Here is an 18649-nt window from a genome sequence, read left to right on the forward strand (position 1 = left end):
CCCTCTCCCACCGCGTGCCTCTGGCTTTGTGATTACTGTGGTTGACTGAACGAGGGGCTCATAGACCGCAAAAGAAATGCAGTCTGATTCAGTTCTGATGGCCCTGTGACAGGGAACGTGTACCCAACCCATACGGTTTCAGGCATGGTGTACCCGTATATAGGTTCTGATGGTCCTGTGTCAGGGAACGTGTACCCAACCCATACATTCTGATGGCCCTGTTTCAGGCATGGTGTACACGTTCTGATGGTCCTGTGTAAGGCACCGTGTATCTGACCCATAGGTTCTGATGGTCCTGTTTAAGGCGTGGTGTATCTGCCCCATAGGTTCTGATGGCCCTGTGTAAGGCATGGTGTACCCGTATACGTTCTGATGGTCCTGTGTAAAGCGTGGTGTATCTGCCCCATAGGTTCTGATGGACTGAGGGCTGATGAGGTCAGGCTCATCAGGGGATGTGTTTGCTCATTGCTCCTTCCGATCCTGCCTCCAAGACCACAACGTTTCTCGAGTTCCAATGAAATCTGGGCCTCTGCTCACAGAGCCTCTGCCCCCCCCACACACACACACTACCCATTTAAGTCCTCATGCAGCAATAATACATTTCCTGTCCCTCTCACAATCAAGGACACTATACTATCCATACACACACACACACACACACACACACACACACAGATACTATGCTCACTCTGCACTGAAGACTTACTAAGATCAAAGAGCTTGTGCAGACAGACACACACACAAACACACACACACACACACACACAAACACACACACACACACACACACACCCTCTCAGACCCACTTTATTACTGTAATTGGCCATTGTTATTCTCCTGCCGCAATGCATGCTATATTTATGGCTGGCTGTTGGTCTCTTAGGGGAAATTAGTGCATTAATACAAATGGCCCTTCACTTCTCAGGGGAGTCGCTTCACAATGCACTTCAGACCACAGCAAGAAGGTCCAAATGGACTCTGTGTGTATTTGTAATAGTGTGTCTCTGTATGTGTGTGTGTGTGTGTGTGTGTGTGTATTGGTAATGGTGTGAGTGTGCATTGTATTTGTAATGGTGTGTGTGTGTGTGTGTGTGTGTGTGTGTGTGTGTGTGTGTGTGTGTGTGTGTGTGTGTGTGTGTGTGTGTGTGTTGGTAATGGTGTGCGAGTGTGCATTTGTAATAGAGTCGTCTGTGTGTGTGTGTGTGTGTGTGTGTGTGTGAGTGTAGAGGGCGTCCTGGACTCACTTCTGTTCTGAGAGGCCCATGCCCACAGCGCGTGCATCCCCAGCCTCCATCGGAGAGAAAATATGATCCACAAATGAAATTAAGCGGGCCTTTTTTGAGAGTGTTATTAAAAACCGTAAAATTGAGAGCAGCTTTTTTTTATGGCCCTTCTGACAAGGGTCGAGTTAATTTAATCTGGCTTAATGGAGGAGTTGCTCACGTGATCAACCTGTCCTCCACTCCAGCATCTTATCACCACTCCATTTATCTGTGTGTGTGTGTGTGTGTGTGTGTGTGTGTGTGTGTGTGTGGTTGTGTGAGAGTGTGTGTGTGTGGGTGTGTGAGAGTGTGTGTGTGTGTGTGCGCAATCTCCGATAACTAAAACAAACAGATGTGAATGGGAGGGGTTGGCTGACACAGAGAGAGATGTTTTGGCGCAGCGAGGACTAATTGGAAAAGCTCGTGCCTCAGGCCAGAGTAGCCGTGACCGTCCCTATGTGTGTGCGCAAATGTGTGCGTTGTGTGTGTTGTGTGTGTTGTGTGTGTGTGTGTCAGTGTCAACCCAGGCGTTTTACATGCCGTGATCGATAGGGATGCCCAGATCCGTACTAATTTCGTTTTCGCCGTGATCAATAGCGATTAGCCTGCATGCGCGACAAGCTCCTCGCTACACCCCCCCCCCCCCCCCCAACCCCCTCTCCCCTTCTCTTTGAGAGCTCCACTGCTCCCCGGCAGGATGGATGGAGCTGGCCCCGCCGGTCTGTCAGCAGAGGGCTTCACGGAAACTCTTCAGGAGTCTTTATTTATGGTTTTCCGCTGTCTGGGGGCTCGGCGTGGCACTCACACAGATGACATTACACCATTACCATGCTAACGGCATTAGCCAAGCCCCTCCGAAAAGGTCAGCGCGGCTTTAATCTGTGTGACGCCAGCCCTGCCAGCCATGTAGAACAAGGCCGGGGAAAAGAGAGCGAGGAGGGGGAAAAAAACTAATCACAAGGCGGGATCACTTTACATTGCCCAAAGGCTGGGGTCAGATGGTGCTTCAGAACTTTTTTTTCTTTTTTTTTTTTAGCATGTGTAAGGCTATGCGCAATGTGGTGTGCGTGTGGTGTGTGTTTAGAAGTGCCTATGCATGGTATTTGTGTGTGTGTGTGTGTGCGTGTGTGTGTGTGTGTGTGTGTGTGTGTGTGTGTGTGTGTGTGTGTGTGTGTGTTTCGAGGTGTGTGCTTGCATGGTATGTTGGTGTCTGTGTCTGTGTATGTGTGTGTGTGTGTGTGTGTGTGTGTGTGTGTGTGTGTGTGTGTGTGTGTGTGTGTGTGTGTGTGTGTGTGTGTGTGTATACTGTATGTGCATCTAGGTGTTTGCATGCATGGTATGCGAGTGTGTATAAGTGACAGCTGACCCATTTTCTTGACACTGCTCACTCAGAGACACACACACAGAGACACACACACACACACAGAGACACACACACAGAGACACACACACACACACACACACACACAGAGACACACACACAGAGACACACACAGAGACACACACACAGAGACACACACAGAGACACACACAGAGACACACACAGAGACACACACACACACAGAGACACACACACACACACACACACAGAGACACACACACACACACACACACACACACACACACACACACACACACACACACACACACACACACACACACACACACACACACACACACACACACACACACACACACACACACACACACACACACACACACACACACACACACACACACACACACACACACACACTCTCTCGCTGGTGCCACTAGTCCATGAACCCAGCCGAAGCGAGGCCAGCGCTCACTGAGGCATTGGTTGGAGCGGCAGCACCAGCCGGGCCGGCGAGAGAAAGAGAGCACTCTGTTTGCCTTATGGGGCTCCGAAACCGTTTGCAGCCAGGCTCCATTTCACAGTCAAATCCAGGGCACACACGTTTACTGATTTAATGTTTGGCTGATTGGGACAAATTATCCCATCTGGTTTCAATGAAATCATTTATTGATTGATTCAATAACCCCAGGCACTGTGTGAACAGCCGTGTTAATGGCAACAAGGTAACTTTAGAGGTAGGGAAATGATGCATAACCCTGCTGAACCGGTTATTAAGTGTTTTGATAGTTTGACCTTTTCTTTTAGTTTTTACTGCATGAGTCATTAATTATGCATCCACTGTTAGCGTGCCATAACAGTGCAGATAAATACTGCAGTAATTAATTAGTGGAACAGGAACATAACAGATCAGATGAAGGGCTTGTGAGTGTGTGAGTGTGAGTGTGTGTGTGTGTGTGTGAGTGTGTGTGGGCGGGGGGGGGGGTCTACACTCACTGCAGCCGTCTTCATCGCTGTGGTCTCCGCAGTCATTGTCCCCATCGCACTGCCACTGGGCAGGAATGCAGGTACACTCTCCGAACGGACTGACCGCGCAGGTGAAATGGTTCCGGCCACACGAACACTCCGTGCTTCCCAACACACCTGAAAAACACAATGTGGAAAAAAAACAGGCACAGCGATCAGATACTGACCTCACACAAACAGAACACGACACGAGAGACAGTAGTCTGCGTGCCATTTCAATAACGCCACAACAAAGAAAGGATGAGAGGGTCTGTCCTAAATGCTTCTATTATTCCCGTTCTATGGCATGTAGGTCTCATTGCATGCATTGTGCAATCAACAACGTATGTGAAGTCATCATCCAGATAAAGCATCTGGGCTAGACTAGGGTTGCATGGATTGCTGACGGCAAAACTTCAAACGCAGTCTGACGAGTGTCTTTTTTTAGGCGTCTGTCTGATGAGCGTCATTTTTCTCTCTGGGGATAAGACGGCAGGGACTGGGCTTGCTTATCCCTCTACTGGCTGCTTGGGAGAGATGCCAGCGTGCCATTTGCATGGACACCAGCGGAGAGAGAGAGAGCCCATTTCCTTAATACATATGATCCATTTCCTCGGCTGCAGCCGACTCTGTGCCTCGGACATGTGATTCATCTCTTCCGCAGCCACCACACTTCACCACTGATGCCATTCAATAATAAATATGTAGAATCTATCTGACTGGATTTCATTAGCGAAAAGAGGCTTTTTCCATCAGTGCGTGTGTGTGTGCTTGTGTGCTTATGTGTGCCGTGTGTGTGTATGTGTGTGTGTGTGTGTGTGTGTGTGTGTGTGTGTGTGTGTGTGTGTGTGCGTGCGTATGTGTGACCACAAAATACAAGCAGCACATCAAAACCTTCTGGTCTTAAAATGCAATGATTCAATGAGGGGGAGTGTGTGAGAGAAGGGAGCCATTTAATGAAGGGGAGGAGGGAGGGACCGGCTCTGAGAGAAGAAGAACAGAGTTTAGGGACAAAGGAAGCAGAAAGAGAGATGGAGAGATGGGTGGGGAGAGAGAGAGAGAGAGAGAAGGGTGGAGAGAGATACAGAGAGGCGGGTGGGAAGGGAGGGAAAGAGAGACAGAGAGAAAGAGAAGTAGATGACAGATGTCAGGAGTAGAGGAGGCATAAGAGGCATAAGAACACCTTCTGCTGCTCCTCCTTCACCCCCACGACAATACTGTTTTATCTAAGAGGGGAAGCACGTGCCGGCAGATAAGTCATTTCTTACATGAAAGGATGAAAACAGTGTCAGGCTATTGCAGCCACCCCAAAGGTTATCAGTAAGATAACCCTCCAGCAGTGCAAGTGAAAAAGGACAAATTCCTTCACTGAAAGTCAGAGTCTGAGTATTTGGATCTTTAAACTGTGAAAGACCACTGTTTCTGTTTTTATTTATTTTCATTTTGTTGTTCATAGCGCAGACTCACTGTCCAGTGATTTGTTGGCCCCTGCTCCCTGTTTTGTGATCTACCTCCAACTTCCGCCATTTAGGGCAATAGCTGTCTCATCAGTCACCACAGGCCTCACGGTAGCCTGAGCCAGACACACATTCAGTTAAATGACAAGGAGGGTGTGTTGGTGCAAGTGTGACAGGACTGGCTTCTCTCTCCCTCTCTCCCTCTCCCCCCATCTCTCTCTCTCTCTCTCTCCCTCCATCTCTCCGTGCTGGCCTGTCTATGTATGTGCATATGTGTCCATAAGCGGAGCATAAGCCGTGGTATGAGTGGCAGTAAATCGTGTCCGTTACAGAGTGAGAATGAAGCTGAGGACCCCTCTTCTGTGGAGCCCAGTTAATGAGTACCCGAGTGGGAGAGGGTGACCATGGAAGGAGAGAGGAGAGAGAGAGAGAGAGAGAGAGAGAGAGAGAGAGAGAGAGAGAGAGAGAGAGAGAGAGAGAGAGAAAGGAGGAGGAGGAGGAGGAGGAGGAGGAGGAGGCTCCTGGGGTGTGCTGGACGCCACACAAAGGCATCACTCAACCCAAGAGGGCCTGGCTCAAAAACACACTAACCTTCAAAAAACACTCCCCGCTTCACTAAATTAATGGCCTCTTTCTCTTGGCTTCTCCCTTTTCTTCCGCACGGTCGCTTTTCTTTCGCTGCTCCGCTACACACTTTCCTTCTCTCACTCCCTCCCCTATACACACACCTCTAAGTCCCTCTCTCTCTCTCCCTCTCTCATTCTCTCTCTCTCTTTCATTCGCGGGTGTCTTCCGTGACAAAAGAAGGGCTATTTCCTCCGCCTAAGTCAGCCTCCGTCTTGCTGGCTGTTCTGCTGAGCTTCCCTCGCTGTCGGGGGCTTCTTAGAAGCACGGCCCACAGGCCCAAACTCCTGCCTGCCCAGAGAAAGAACCCCGTCTCATTCAGATCCCATTCACACGTTCACATCCTCCACATCTCCCCTTAGACGCCTCTGGCTCTCTGAGACACACACACACACACACACACACACACACACACACACACACACACACACACACACACACACACACACACACACACACACACACACACACACACACACACACACACACACACACACACACACACACACACACACACACACACACACACACACACACACAGTCTTTTTCAACCCACTCTTTTTCAGCCTACCATTCTCCCCTTCTGCCAGCTTACTCTGCGCACTGACGTACTGGGATTATAAATAACACATTGGTTTTTCTGGGAAAACCCTATGTGTGTGCGTGTGTGTGTGTGTGTGTGTGTGTGTGTGTGGTGTGCCTGCGAGCACGTGTGTGTCCTGCTGTTTGGGGCTTTGGTGTTTTAAGAGCTTCTGAATTCTCTGCTTGCTTTGGACTGGCCGCGCTGGGCTGGACTGGGCTGGACTGGGAGTGAGCGAGCGAGAGAGCGACCGCTCCTCTTCCTTTTTTTAGAGATCAGGGGGGCACTTTAAAACCAGCTGCCCTGGCTCTACACACACGGGGAGAGAGAAAAAAGAAAAGAACACACACATGTGAACACGAGAGAGAGAGGGAGACGGAGAATGAGAGAGAGAGAGAGAAAGAGAGCATGAGAGAGAGAAAGAAAGAGAGCATGAGATAGAGAGAAAGAGAGAGAAGAAGAAGAGGAGAAGGAGAGTGTGTGTGTATGTCTGTGTGTGACTGAAAGGGACTGGCCCGCTCTCCTCTGTTCAACACACACACACACACACACACACACACACACATACACACGTGTGGCTTTTTGCAGGACTAAATTAGAGCCCTTTTTTCTCTAAATCACTGAGCAGTTATGTCACCCTGCGCCACATGAAGGAGGGCTGCATTTGTCATACATGCATTAAAGAGCAGGACCGCCATCACCAGGGAAACCGCCGCCATTTCCAAATCAGAAATGATCACAGGCCCTCGTAAATGTCCTGGGCCCACTTCAACTCATGAAACTAAAATGACACAAGTCGGAGAGAGAGAGAGAGCCCCAAAGCCACCAGAGTGAGGCTTTTACATAAATATCCCACAGATGGATTTAAAAAAATGTAATAACCATCAGGCCGCTGCATTCAAGCGCCGTAATGAGATATGGCACGAAATTGCCAACGGCCTTCCTCTGGTTAGAAACTGCCTGCATTTTCTGGGCCCTTTTTGCAATAAACCACGGGACGGTTTTTGCCTCACACAAAAAAAAGATGGAAAAAAAAGTCAAAAGCAGGTGGCATGTCACAGGCACCCCATGGCCTCCTCTTCCCACAATGCACTGGCAGTCAGGCATGGCGGCACCAGCCTTTCATAGCAAGCCGCCATGACGACGAGGCTGAGCCGAGAGCTGATGACTGTGATAAGGCCCCACCTGCACACTCACCTATGCGACTACGTGTTTGTGAGCACAAGAAAATGTTTGTGTGTGTGTGTGTGTGTGTGTGTGTGTGTGTGTGTGTGTGTGTGTGTGGTATGTAAATGTGTGTCTGTGTGTGTGTGTGTGTGTGTGTGTGTGCGCCTGTAAGAGAGGGAGTCTTTTTGTGTGTGTGCACTAAAAGTGCGGCGGATTATAATGGCCTCGGGGACAGAGACGGAGTCTTTTCTTGTGTGCGCACTAAAAAATGCGGAGGTATGAAAGTCAGATAGAAAAGAGCGAAAGCATCTTGATTTTTTCCCCAGTATTTTTTAAAGTATGACAGGAATGGTCTTCACACACATACACACACACACACACACACACACTTCCTTTTCAAATATCCATTTCACCTGACTGTGCCAAAATACCTGTGCCCTGCGCCGTGCCTCACACACACACACACCTGGGCTATGCGGCCTTGCCTACAGTTGGCCTGCTCGGGAACAAACACCGCCCTGACAACACCACACAAAAGAGGAGGAGGAAACCGCAGTGATATGAGAGGAGGAGAGGAAGGAATGGGGGGAACAGAGGGGTGCTGTGCTATTAGTGCCCTACACACACACACACACACACACACACACACCAAAACTGTTGTTGTTGAGATTCCAGGTGTTATGTTCCCGAGATCTTCTCATCTTACTAACAGGAGTTCAGAATAGTGACAACAGGAAGGAAGAGAGAGTGTGGGCATGCATAAACTAGTGTTTGCTTGTGTGTGTCTGTGTCTGTGTGTGTGGGTGAGTGTGTGTGTGTGTATTAGTTGGTTAGCAAGACACATAGTGTGTGTGTGTGTGTGTGTGTGTGTGTGTGTGTGTGTGTGTGTGTGTGTGTGTGTGTGTGTGTGTATGTGTATGTGTGTGTGTGACACGTCAGATGCCGACTGTATCGCCTTACTTCCTGTGCTTATGCCGAAATGTGTGCTCAGTGTGTGAATGTGTGTGTGTGTGTGTGTGTGTGTGTGTGTGTGTGAGACAATGGTGGGTGAGGGGGACGAGCGCCCTCTCGGTCTGTGGCCGGCATCACGGCAGCGCAGCAAAAGCCCACGGTCATGGTGAGGCCGCTGGAGAGGTGAAGCGCCACAATTCAATTTGACAAGACAAAGGGCACGGCTCCGCACCCTCCCAGGGCCAAGCATTCTGGGGGGGAGCGAGGGGGATTAGCGGGATTTGCGGATTAAGTTGTGAGAAAAACTGACAGGATTGGCCCCTCTCTGCCATTCACACACTGTAAACGAGACAATACGCAAGTGACCCGATGCGGGAAAGGACAAGAGGACCTTTCCATCTCACAACAAAGCCAATACAATTAGGAAATCCTACGCAGCACGGAAAACAAGACCTGATTCGCTCCCAGTGTGCTAATCATTAGCAATGACTGCCGTTTAACTGACCTGAAAACAAATAATAATAAAAGAAGGTGGGTACAGGTTACCATGCTTTTTAATTTGAGTCCAGTAGAACATGGAACGACACAGAAGAACATATGGAAGTAGACCCCCCCCCCACACACACACACACACACACCCAACACACACACACACACACACACACACACACACACACACACACACACACACACCCGAGAGCAGCCAGAGCTGAATGAAGAACACCGTTCTTAGAAACACGGTGGCTACTTCAGCCGCTGAGAGCTCCAAGTGGACTGAAAAGCCATCACAGGTGGTCTGTGCAGGCTGGCTGGGTGGGTGGCGGTGGCGGTGTCCCCCCCGGCCACAACCTACAGCAGAGCGGAGGGCAGCCCGGTGGTGGCCTGAGAAAATAAACATCCCCAAACTAACCTGACAGAACCCCCCCCCCCCCCCCCCACCACCACCAACTAGCACAAGGACGGTGTAAAAGAGAGCTAAAATAACAGGCAAAATGGCTTAAGCTGAGGGTTTTTTTTTTTTTTTTTAAGACATCCCTCTACCAAACCCCCACATATACACAAACATCAGATAAAACAGTATGGGGGTTTAAACATTAGAGCAGGCTGGTTTAGCTGCACCACTGGTGTGGTGGTCTGCTGGCACCATTTAAAACTGGAAAGGGAAGATCCTGTGGGCCTCAAGGCCTGCTGTCTTTTACTTTACAGAGACCACCCCTCTCTTTCCACACACACACACACACACACACACACACACAGCATCTGTGTGGTGGCTCTCACCTTGGCAGGGACAACACAAACCTGACCATTAATTACTCCCAGACCTCCCAAGTGACTTTGTGGAGGGCCTAAGCATGTTTGTGCATGTGTGTGTGTGCGTGCCTCAGTGTTTGTGTGACAAAGATCAGTGCCTATGTATATATGTGTGTGTGTGTCTGTGTGTACGTGTGTGTCTGTGTGCATGACTGAGCTTTGACTCATTCAATAAATAGCTGATCTTTGTGTGGGCCAACAATAGCACTGGGGGCTATTTTCAGGGCATAAAAAGGAGAAAGTCCTGGTGTGCGCCTGTAGACACCCGTCAGCATGGTGCAGCCCTCCACAGATGCTACGACAGAGAGAGCTCCCGGTCCACCTCGGTCAATCTCCTCTCCCTTTGTGTCTATCTAAGCTTCCTTGCGTTCTGTCTGTCTAAACAAAGACGTGGTTCCAACATGACGGCTTAGCAGATGTGATTGTGTATGTAAACAGGAGCTGAATGAAAACGGTGTTCTCTGTCTGGGAATGAAGTGTTGGTTTAGTCGTGGCTCCACTCTGAGAACACAACACAACACGACAACACAGGACAAGACAACACAAGACAACAAAAAACAACACAAGACAAGACAACAACATAATACAAGACAACACAAGACAACACAAGACAAAAAAGACAACACAAGACCACTAGACAGCACAGGACAACACACCTAATGGGGCGCATCTACAAAGCCCCTTTTCTCTTCCCCACAATCCCACTACCTCATCACCCCCTCAGCCTCTGCTAATCCCCCCTCTCTCTCTCGTCCATCTCCACCACCACTTGACCAGCGGCTCTTACGGCTCTGACCACATGTGACCAGGCTGAGCCCCCTAATTCCTCCATTTGCCGTGCTCCGTCCTCCCCGGAGTCCATCTAGACATGGCACCTGGCGCTCCGACGGCGAAAGAGCAACACTGAGCTTATCTGTCTGGTATGTGACCGGCGCGGAAACAAAAGCACTCGTCAGTCACACACAGAGACTGTTGCTGTTTAAACGACATCCAGAGTCTGGGCCTGTCCGCGGCATCTCCCATTTGTTTGAGAAGAGGCCGTTAAGGGATGCTCTACGGTGATGCTAGAGACTCTCACTGAAAATAATCAAAGCCACAAGAGCGAGGAGGGCAAAAGAGAGGAGAAGAGAGGAGAGAAGAGGAGAGGAGAGAGTGAAGGAGAGGAGAAGAGAGGAGAGCAGAGGAGTGAAAGAGAGGAGAAAAGAGAGGAGTGAAGGAGAGGAGAAAAGAGAGGAGAAGAGAAGAGAGGAGAGGCTGAGGTGCTGCTGGTCATTTCCTCTCCCAGGAGACGTCTGGCCTGGAAACCTGAGCAGCCCAATTAAGCCTGTTTACTTAAATAATGACAGCAGTCGGATTTATGCCGTCAAGGAGCACCCTCGCCCAGAAACGCATGTCTAATTCCCAGCCCTCCGTCTCTTTCTCTCTCCCTCGCTCCCCCTCTCTCGATCACACACCCTCCTTCAGAAACCGCCACATCTGGAACATGTCAGCCCCACCCCCAACCCCTGGGCAGGCATGGTCGCCGCGGTTACAGTCGCTCCCGGTTACAGTGGTTAGCAGTGGAGATGCCAATACTTCATCATCCTAGTCCACCTCTCCCTCTCTTTCTCTCTCTCTCTCTCTCTCTCCCTCTCATTTCTCCCTCTATTAATCACCCATCAAGCTCAGCTGGTTCTACTCATGGCAGACTGAGGGCTGACCTCCGCTCGAGTGGGTCGTGTCCCCCCCACCCCACCCCCGCTTTCTATCCCTCTCTCTCTTTCACTCTCTCTCCCTCTCCCTCTTTCTCTCTCTCTCTCTCCCTCTCTCCTCATCCCATCTCCTGTCTGCTGTCTGCTGAAGCCTGCTGCCCGACGCCGACAAGTGAAAGTCCATACGCACGGCTGCCTCATGACAAGAGTGACAAACCACCAGAGTGCAGGGCAGCCGCTCTCCCCATCTGTGCTGTGCGCTGTGCTATGTGTGTGTGTGTGTGTGTGTGTGTGTGTGTGTGTGTGTGTGTGTGTGTGTGTGTGTGTGTGTGTGCTGTGCGCTAGGCCTATTCTGGGGCATCCCGTAATTAACCCGACACTCTGCCCCGCTCACAGGAACTATTTCTTCAGGCCAGGGCACAAGCATAGAGTGAGCGTGTGGGTATGTGTGTGGATATGAATCTAATGTAAGTGTATCTATTCAATTGGCATTTTTTCACAACAGCGTCTCTTACGAATAAAGGCACAAGCTGATACACACATACAAACTGTTCCTTATCTTTCTCTCTCTCTCTCTCTGTCTGTCTCTGTCTGTCTCTCTCAATTCAATTCAATTCAATTGCGCTTTATTGGCATGACAAAAAAATACAATTCGTATTGCCAAAGCATTTCTTATAGTACATATAAAACAACAACAAAAACAAAGCATCAGTATCATACATTTCTGCAACGGCAGTGTGCGTGTGCTTGTGTGTCTGTATGTGGTGGTGTGAATGGGAATGCATGTATGTGTGTGTGAGTATGTATGTGTGCATGTTTGTGCGTGTTTGTGTGTGTGTGTGTGTGTGTAAGTGTGTGTGTGTGTGTGTGTGTGTGTGTGTGTGTGTGTGTGCGCGCGCTTCACTGATGAAATGACTCCCTTTTTCTGTGGCAAGCATCTAAGTATCTTGCTGCGACTCTTGCACTCTTTTGTTCCTCTCCTAATAATATTCTCAAAATGTGTTTTGAAGGTCCGGGTGCATTTCTCTGAATTTAGGAAAGAATTGATCTCTTATTTCTTTAAATTGGCAGCATTCAGCCAAGAAGTGTAACTCTGTTTCTAAGGCACCTTGGTTGCAGTTAGCACACAGCCTGTCTTCTCTGGGCAGCCAGGTTTGCCTGTGTCTGCCCATCTCGATAGCCAGGCTGTGGTTGCTTAGCCTGTATCTGGTCAAAGTTTTTCTCTGTCTGGTATCAGAGACTGTGGACAGGTAGTCTGCCACAGTGTACTCCCTGTTTAGGGCCAGATAGCATTGAAGTTTATTTTGTTTTTTTGTTGTTTCAGTCCAATATGATAAATAATTTTGTTTTTCTGCTCCCAGTTGTGTGAGGGGTAGGAGTGGTTTCCTGCGGTGCTGAGTGTGTGTGTGTGTGTGTGTGTGTGTTGTGGATGTCCAGGAGGGAAGGGGGTGATGCACCAGTGATATTTCTGGCTGCATTCACTATTAGCTGCAGTCTCCTGGTGGAGATGGTACAACTTCCAAACCACAAAGTGATGAAATGGGTCAGTGTTAAAACTACTCATCTCTCTGCCTTCAGGTCTTTAACACACGCATACAGACACACACAGACAGACACACACACACACACACCACACACACACACACACACACACGCACACACATGCATACACATGCATACACATGCATACACACGCACGACCGTCACGCGTGCCTGCGTCTCTCTGTGCCAGCTAGAGCCGCACGCCGCTGCCTCCTCCTCCTCCTCCTCCTCCTCTTCCTCGCCTCCCTGGCCTGCTCTTCGCGTCCATCAGGACCAGGGGTTATGAAAACATGAGGAGGAGCGCCTGTCAACACCCCTAGACCACACACTGGACAGGAGCCAGCGCTGCACAGACGCGCCAAGACCCGAGGAGAGGAGACCAGAGGAGAGGAGAGGTGGAGGGACAAGACCACAGAGAAGAGAGGGGATGATGGAGAGGGAGAAAATGAAGGAATGGAGAAGAGAAGAGGAGGAGAGGGGAAGAGAAGAGAAGAGAAGAGAAGAGAAGAGAAGAGAAGAGAAGAGAAGAGAAGAGAAGAGCAGAAGAAAGGAGAGGAGGAACAGAGGAGCATGGCGGAGCCCAGCTCCGTGATAAAAGGCTCCGTTTCCCGGTGAGCGAGTGAGTGAGTGGAAAATGAAAGGCCCGGACAGGACAGCAGGCGGGCAGTGCGGTGCGGTGGGGTGCGGTGCGGTGCGGTGCGGAGCGGTGGGGGTGCGCAGGACCGGGCGAAGGCGAGTGAGCGAATTTCTGGGTGCAGGCACGGCTGTGCCACGGACGCATCTGAGTGAAGTGGGTTCAAAGATAACACTGGGGCTTGGCAGCGCTGGAGCTTGGCTGGGGCTCAGGCCCAGGAGGACGGCTCCGAGGAGAAGACTGGATGAGCAGGGAGGAGAGGGAGGAGAGGAGAGATGGAGGGAGAGAGAGGGAAAGCACAGAAAGGAAAAATGAGGCAAGAGGAAAGCGAGTGGGAAGAGAGAGGATTATTAGAGAGAGGACATGAGAGCCAGTGAGAGAGAGAGAGAGAAGGAAGGAAAGAGAAGGAGAGAGGGAGACATAGAGATAGAGAGAGAGAGAGAGAGAGAGATGGGATATTAGAAAGTGTACTCTCTGGGTGGATATTACTATGTGTGTGCTGACGCGTGTGGAGGTGGGGAGATGTGCGGTGATATGGACGAGCTCTGTTTGCACAGACTGCCAGCAAGGGAGGTGTGTGTGTGTGTGTGTGTATGTGTGTATGACAGAGAGAAGGGGGAGAGAGAGAGTGTGTGTGTACGTGTGATAGAGAAAGGGGGGGGTAGAGAGAGAGAAATGAATACACAGGAGGAGGGCAAGACAGACTCTCTGTTATTGCCTGGTTAATTTTCCACCACAGTCAGCCATTTTTAATGACATTGGCCCATGAAGGCTACACTTATGTGGGCTCGGAGTCTCCAAACTGGAGGGCTGAGGGTGGGGGTGCAGGGGTGGGGGGTGGAGGAGGGGGAGGCACTCCTGTGGAGGGGTGGAGATGAGGTTGAGTTGGACAGAGACGCAATAAGAGAAGTTCCGACCCTAACATTACACCCCCCCGACACACACACACATTTACTCACTTTCTCTTTCACTCTTTCGCTCTTTCTCTCTGTCACACACACATCCCAAATGGACAGGAGCTTTTGTTTTTCAGTGTGTGTGTGTGTGTGTGTGTGTGTGTGTGTGTGTGTGTGTGTGTGTGTGTGGGAGACCTATAGTCCTAGCAGAGAGAGCGTCCACACGGAGCCTCCCAGATGACATGCCAGGCCGGTTCCGCCCCACTGGAGGTAATTGTGGGTGAGGGGTGAGCCGGACACATGTGGCGGACTTGCTCTCTCCATTAATATCAAAGCTTACATAGCAGGGAGGGGTCACAGGGACCGAGGGGGAGGGAAACATGTGTCCATGTGTTTGGGGCCTTGGGCTGCGATGGCAAGGGTGGGGGGTGGGGTGGGGGGGGGGTGGACAAGCTCATTAATTTTAGCTGAGTGTGGTGATGCCAAGTCTCCCCGTCCGTCTCTTTTAAGAGTGCTCCGTGCACAATGGCGAGTGACAAAGCGCCAGGGAGGGCTGGCGGTGTCAGAAGGAAGAGCTCGGCCAGCGTTAATGAAGCAATTAAAGTCGACACCGCCGGATCAACGTGCTTCCGAGAAGAGAGGAGCGGCGGATCTGAGTCACCACCGCCACACCTCCCCAAACACCCCCCCCAACCATCACCCTCTGCTCAGCACCACCCTCTCCCCCCTACCCCCCACCCAGAAAAAAAAAAAAATCACAGCCCTCTGAAGAGCAGGAAATCCCTTGGGGACCCAAAGCATAGCTCCCCCCCAGCCTCCCCCCACCCACAAAGACAGAGGGCCATTGTGTGGCCCTGTTATGTTTGAACAGTCAGTCATTACCAAACGCACCCCCACGCTCTCCTCTTTGCCCCTTCCGCCATTCAGCCGGCCCCCGCGTCCACCACAGCTGGCGTGTGCGTGTGTGTGTGTGTGTGTGCGTGTGTGTGTGTGTGTGTGTGTGTGTGGCGTTTCTGAAAATAAAGAAAAGGCCGTCCGGTGCGGTCCGCCCGTCTCGGCCCGGCGACACGTGTGGGCTTGTTTGACCGGCGCTAATGCACGGCGAGCGGCTTGCCACTGTCTATTGCCATTGTTCTGCTTCAATGCCAGTTGTGTTGTGTGGCGTTGTGTTGTGCGACAGCCACTGGGCCATTGTGTGTGCGCTCCTCTGGGGTAGCAGGGTGGTGGTGGGGTAGGAAGGTGGGGGTGGAAGTGGTGGTGGGGTAGGAAGGTGGGGGTGGAAGTGGTGGTGGGGTAGGAGGGAAGGTGGAGGTAGAAAGACGTCCCTTGTTTCAGGTGGCACTGCCGGGAAGAACCCCACTGGCACCATGGCGCGATGGACAAGGGGGTAGGGCAGGCATTAATGTGTGTGTGTGTGTGTGTGTGTGTGTGTGTGTGTGTGTGTGTGTGTGTGGTTCTGCCCTTGGCTGGCCTGTGTGTGTGAGAAGCGGCGAATGAAAGCGATGAAGACCTCACACTCACTGGCAGGTCTCTGGCGGCACAGAGCAGAAGCTCTACTGTGAGTGTGTGTGTGAGTATGAGAGAGTGTGTGTGTGTGTGTGTGTGTGTGTGTGTGTGTGTGTGCCTGTGTGGGTGTGTATTTATGAACTGTGAAACAGGAGGCAAGGGCTGCCAGGGTAGAAAGGGCTAGAAGGGGTGGGGGGTGACCTGAGGTGTAAAAGGGCTCATCACAGGGCAGGGGTGTCTGGCATGCCATAAACCTTTCCATGAAGACAGACACACACACACACACACACACACACACACACTCTCTCTCTGATTCTTCTGTCTATTTATTCAGCTACTGGTAAAGGAAGCACCAGGAACATCACACTGGGAAGATAAAAGGCCAACTGCTGCTGCTGTTGTTTCTATTGAGTATGTGTGTGTGTGTGTGTGTGTGTGTGTGTGTGTGTGTGTGTGTGAATGCATGCAAACGTCCACCACATGTGTGTGTGTGTGTCTCAGGTGATTCTCAGCTGGACGAACAACACACCCGGCGCGCGGCCACAGAAGCCTGTGTGTTTGCCGCAGCATCAGATAACGGCGGCCATGAATGGCCCTTTGTGGACGAGTGGCGGACGAGAGCGGCGAGGAGAGGAGAGGGCTGGAGGTGACGCCGCGGCCGAGGCCTTATCAGTCCAAACACAGCCGACGCCGCGCTCTCCGCTCCACCACACCCCAGCCTCATCAGCCTGAAAACACGCCTCGACCCCACCCCCCCCCCCCCCACACACACACACACCAGACCCAGCCCCGTCCACTGCAACGGTCCAGTCCACACTGCATCGGCCGCCCAGCCTCATCAATCCAAACACAGCCAGCCCCGCGCCGCACCCCACCCCACAACACCCCACAACACCCCACCCACCCCAGGCTAGCTCACCAAACCCCTCCCCCCTCTCCGCACTACAGGGGCAGCGGCAGGGGCAGAGGGCAGGGGGCAGGAGGCACCATGGGCAATGTGCTGAGCGAGCAGTCCCAGTCCCCTACGCAATCCCTGGGTAATCCACAGATTGTCTCCGTGCAGCCCAGAATCATGGCTCTGGCCAGCCACGGGCCTGTGAGCTGAGAGCGGAGAGCACAGGACACACACACACACACACACACACACTCTGACACACACGTGGTGGGACATCCATACACACGCACACATGAGGAACACGCACACATGGGACACGCACGCATACACACACACACACACACACACACACACACACACACACACACACACACACACACTTGGGGCAGGTTGCCAGTGTGGCAGGAGAAAGTAAATACTCAGTACATGCCATGTTGTTCTTATCTACTAGTAACACCAGTGGTAGTACATGGAGAAGTAACAGGCCACAGGACATGCTGCCCTTGCGCTGACTGCGAGCACTTAACTTGTGTGGCCTACAAATCAGAGGGGAATGGCTGCGTGACATTAAAACAAGACAGAGGAGCTCGAGAACAATGAGCACGGAGAGAGCGCCGGCTCTGGAAACAGATAGTTCTGTGGAGTTCTCTATGAGGCAATGAGCTGTGACAGCCGTGAGCCTGAAGACAAGTTTCTGAGAGCCAGGGACACACACACACACACACACACACACAGACAGACAAAAAATAAGACAAAAAAGAAAACAAGGGGTGGCTTAATACTCACACACACACAAACACACACACAAGAGTGGCAGATTGGTAGATGATGGTGTGGCACTCCTGTAGTGTCCAATAATGTGCTCTGACATTCCAGCGTAGAGGTGGCCCAAAATCTCATTCTCTGTTGCAATTCAAAGGGAGCCTTTTGTTCCTCCATATAAACCATCAAAGCGACATATTACATGGACATCTAATAATTAATGACCAAGTCTTAATGTAGTGTCCAGATGGCTTATTTACAGCAGTAGAATTTAAACCACTTCTTTCTGGGGCGGCACATAAGCTTTTAATAAGGTTTACAATCTTCGGGAAATGTGCAGTATTTCTGAAAAGGAGGACACAAAGAGGAAATATCTGCACCCAACCCGAAACATCATAATTTAAGTTGAGCATTTCGGCTTTCAGTGTTATTTTCTTGTCAAGCCAGATAAATCACGATGGCATTAGTGTGTAATCAAAATGCCTACAAAGCCCTTCGTAAACAGCAGGCACTCGTACCAGAGTCCAACTCAAACTTCAGCACTAATAAAGACAATAACTTTAACAAGAAAAGTAGGATAAAATGGATAAAATGGTTGCTTTCTGATTACAAAAATGTGGTGATGTTTTACTGGTGTCAGTGCACTTTCTTCTTTGTCTTGTTATCTGTGTGTGTGTGTGTGTGTGTGTGTGTGTGTGTGTGTGTGTGTGTGTGTGTGTGTGTGTGTGTGTGTGTGTGTGTGTGTGTGTGTGTGTGTAGCGCCAGTGAAACCCAAGCCTCTGGCACCAGTCCAGGCCAGCCCACCACACAGCCCTGTGGAGACGGATCTCCGTCGGCTACCCAAGCTGTCTGGACTGGACTGACCAAGACGCCACTGACCCGCAGTAACCCAAGACCCGCTTGGAGAAAGGCGCTATCGATCTCCCCACACCCCCGCGCACCCCCGCGCACCCCCCCAAACACACACACACACACACACACACACACACACACACACACACAAGCATCCCAACCAAATCCCTTAAAGACC

The 18649-nt window shown here is 51.0% G+C and overlaps 1 protein-coding gene across 2 annotated transcripts in view; it reads right to left on the reverse strand.

The window, feature by feature from the left end:
- lrp4 (low density lipoprotein receptor-related protein 4) overlaps positions 1–18649 on the reverse strand; it is a 93070-nt gene that overhangs the window by 46867 nt on the left and 27554 nt on the right. For both annotated transcript variants that reach the window (XM_062549964.1, XM_062549963.1), the window contains exon 2: positions 3595–3741. In XM_062549964.1, coding sequence (XP_062405948.1) covers positions 3595–3741 — 147 coding nt within the window. The remainder of the gene's footprint in view (positions 1–3594; positions 3742–18649) is intronic.

This window comes from Sardina pilchardus, chromosome 11 (assembly GCF_963854185.1).
Source record: "Sardina pilchardus chromosome 11, fSarPil1.1, whole genome shotgun sequence".
NCBI lineage: Eukaryota > Metazoa > Chordata > Actinopteri > Clupeiformes > Clupeidae > Sardina > Sardina pilchardus.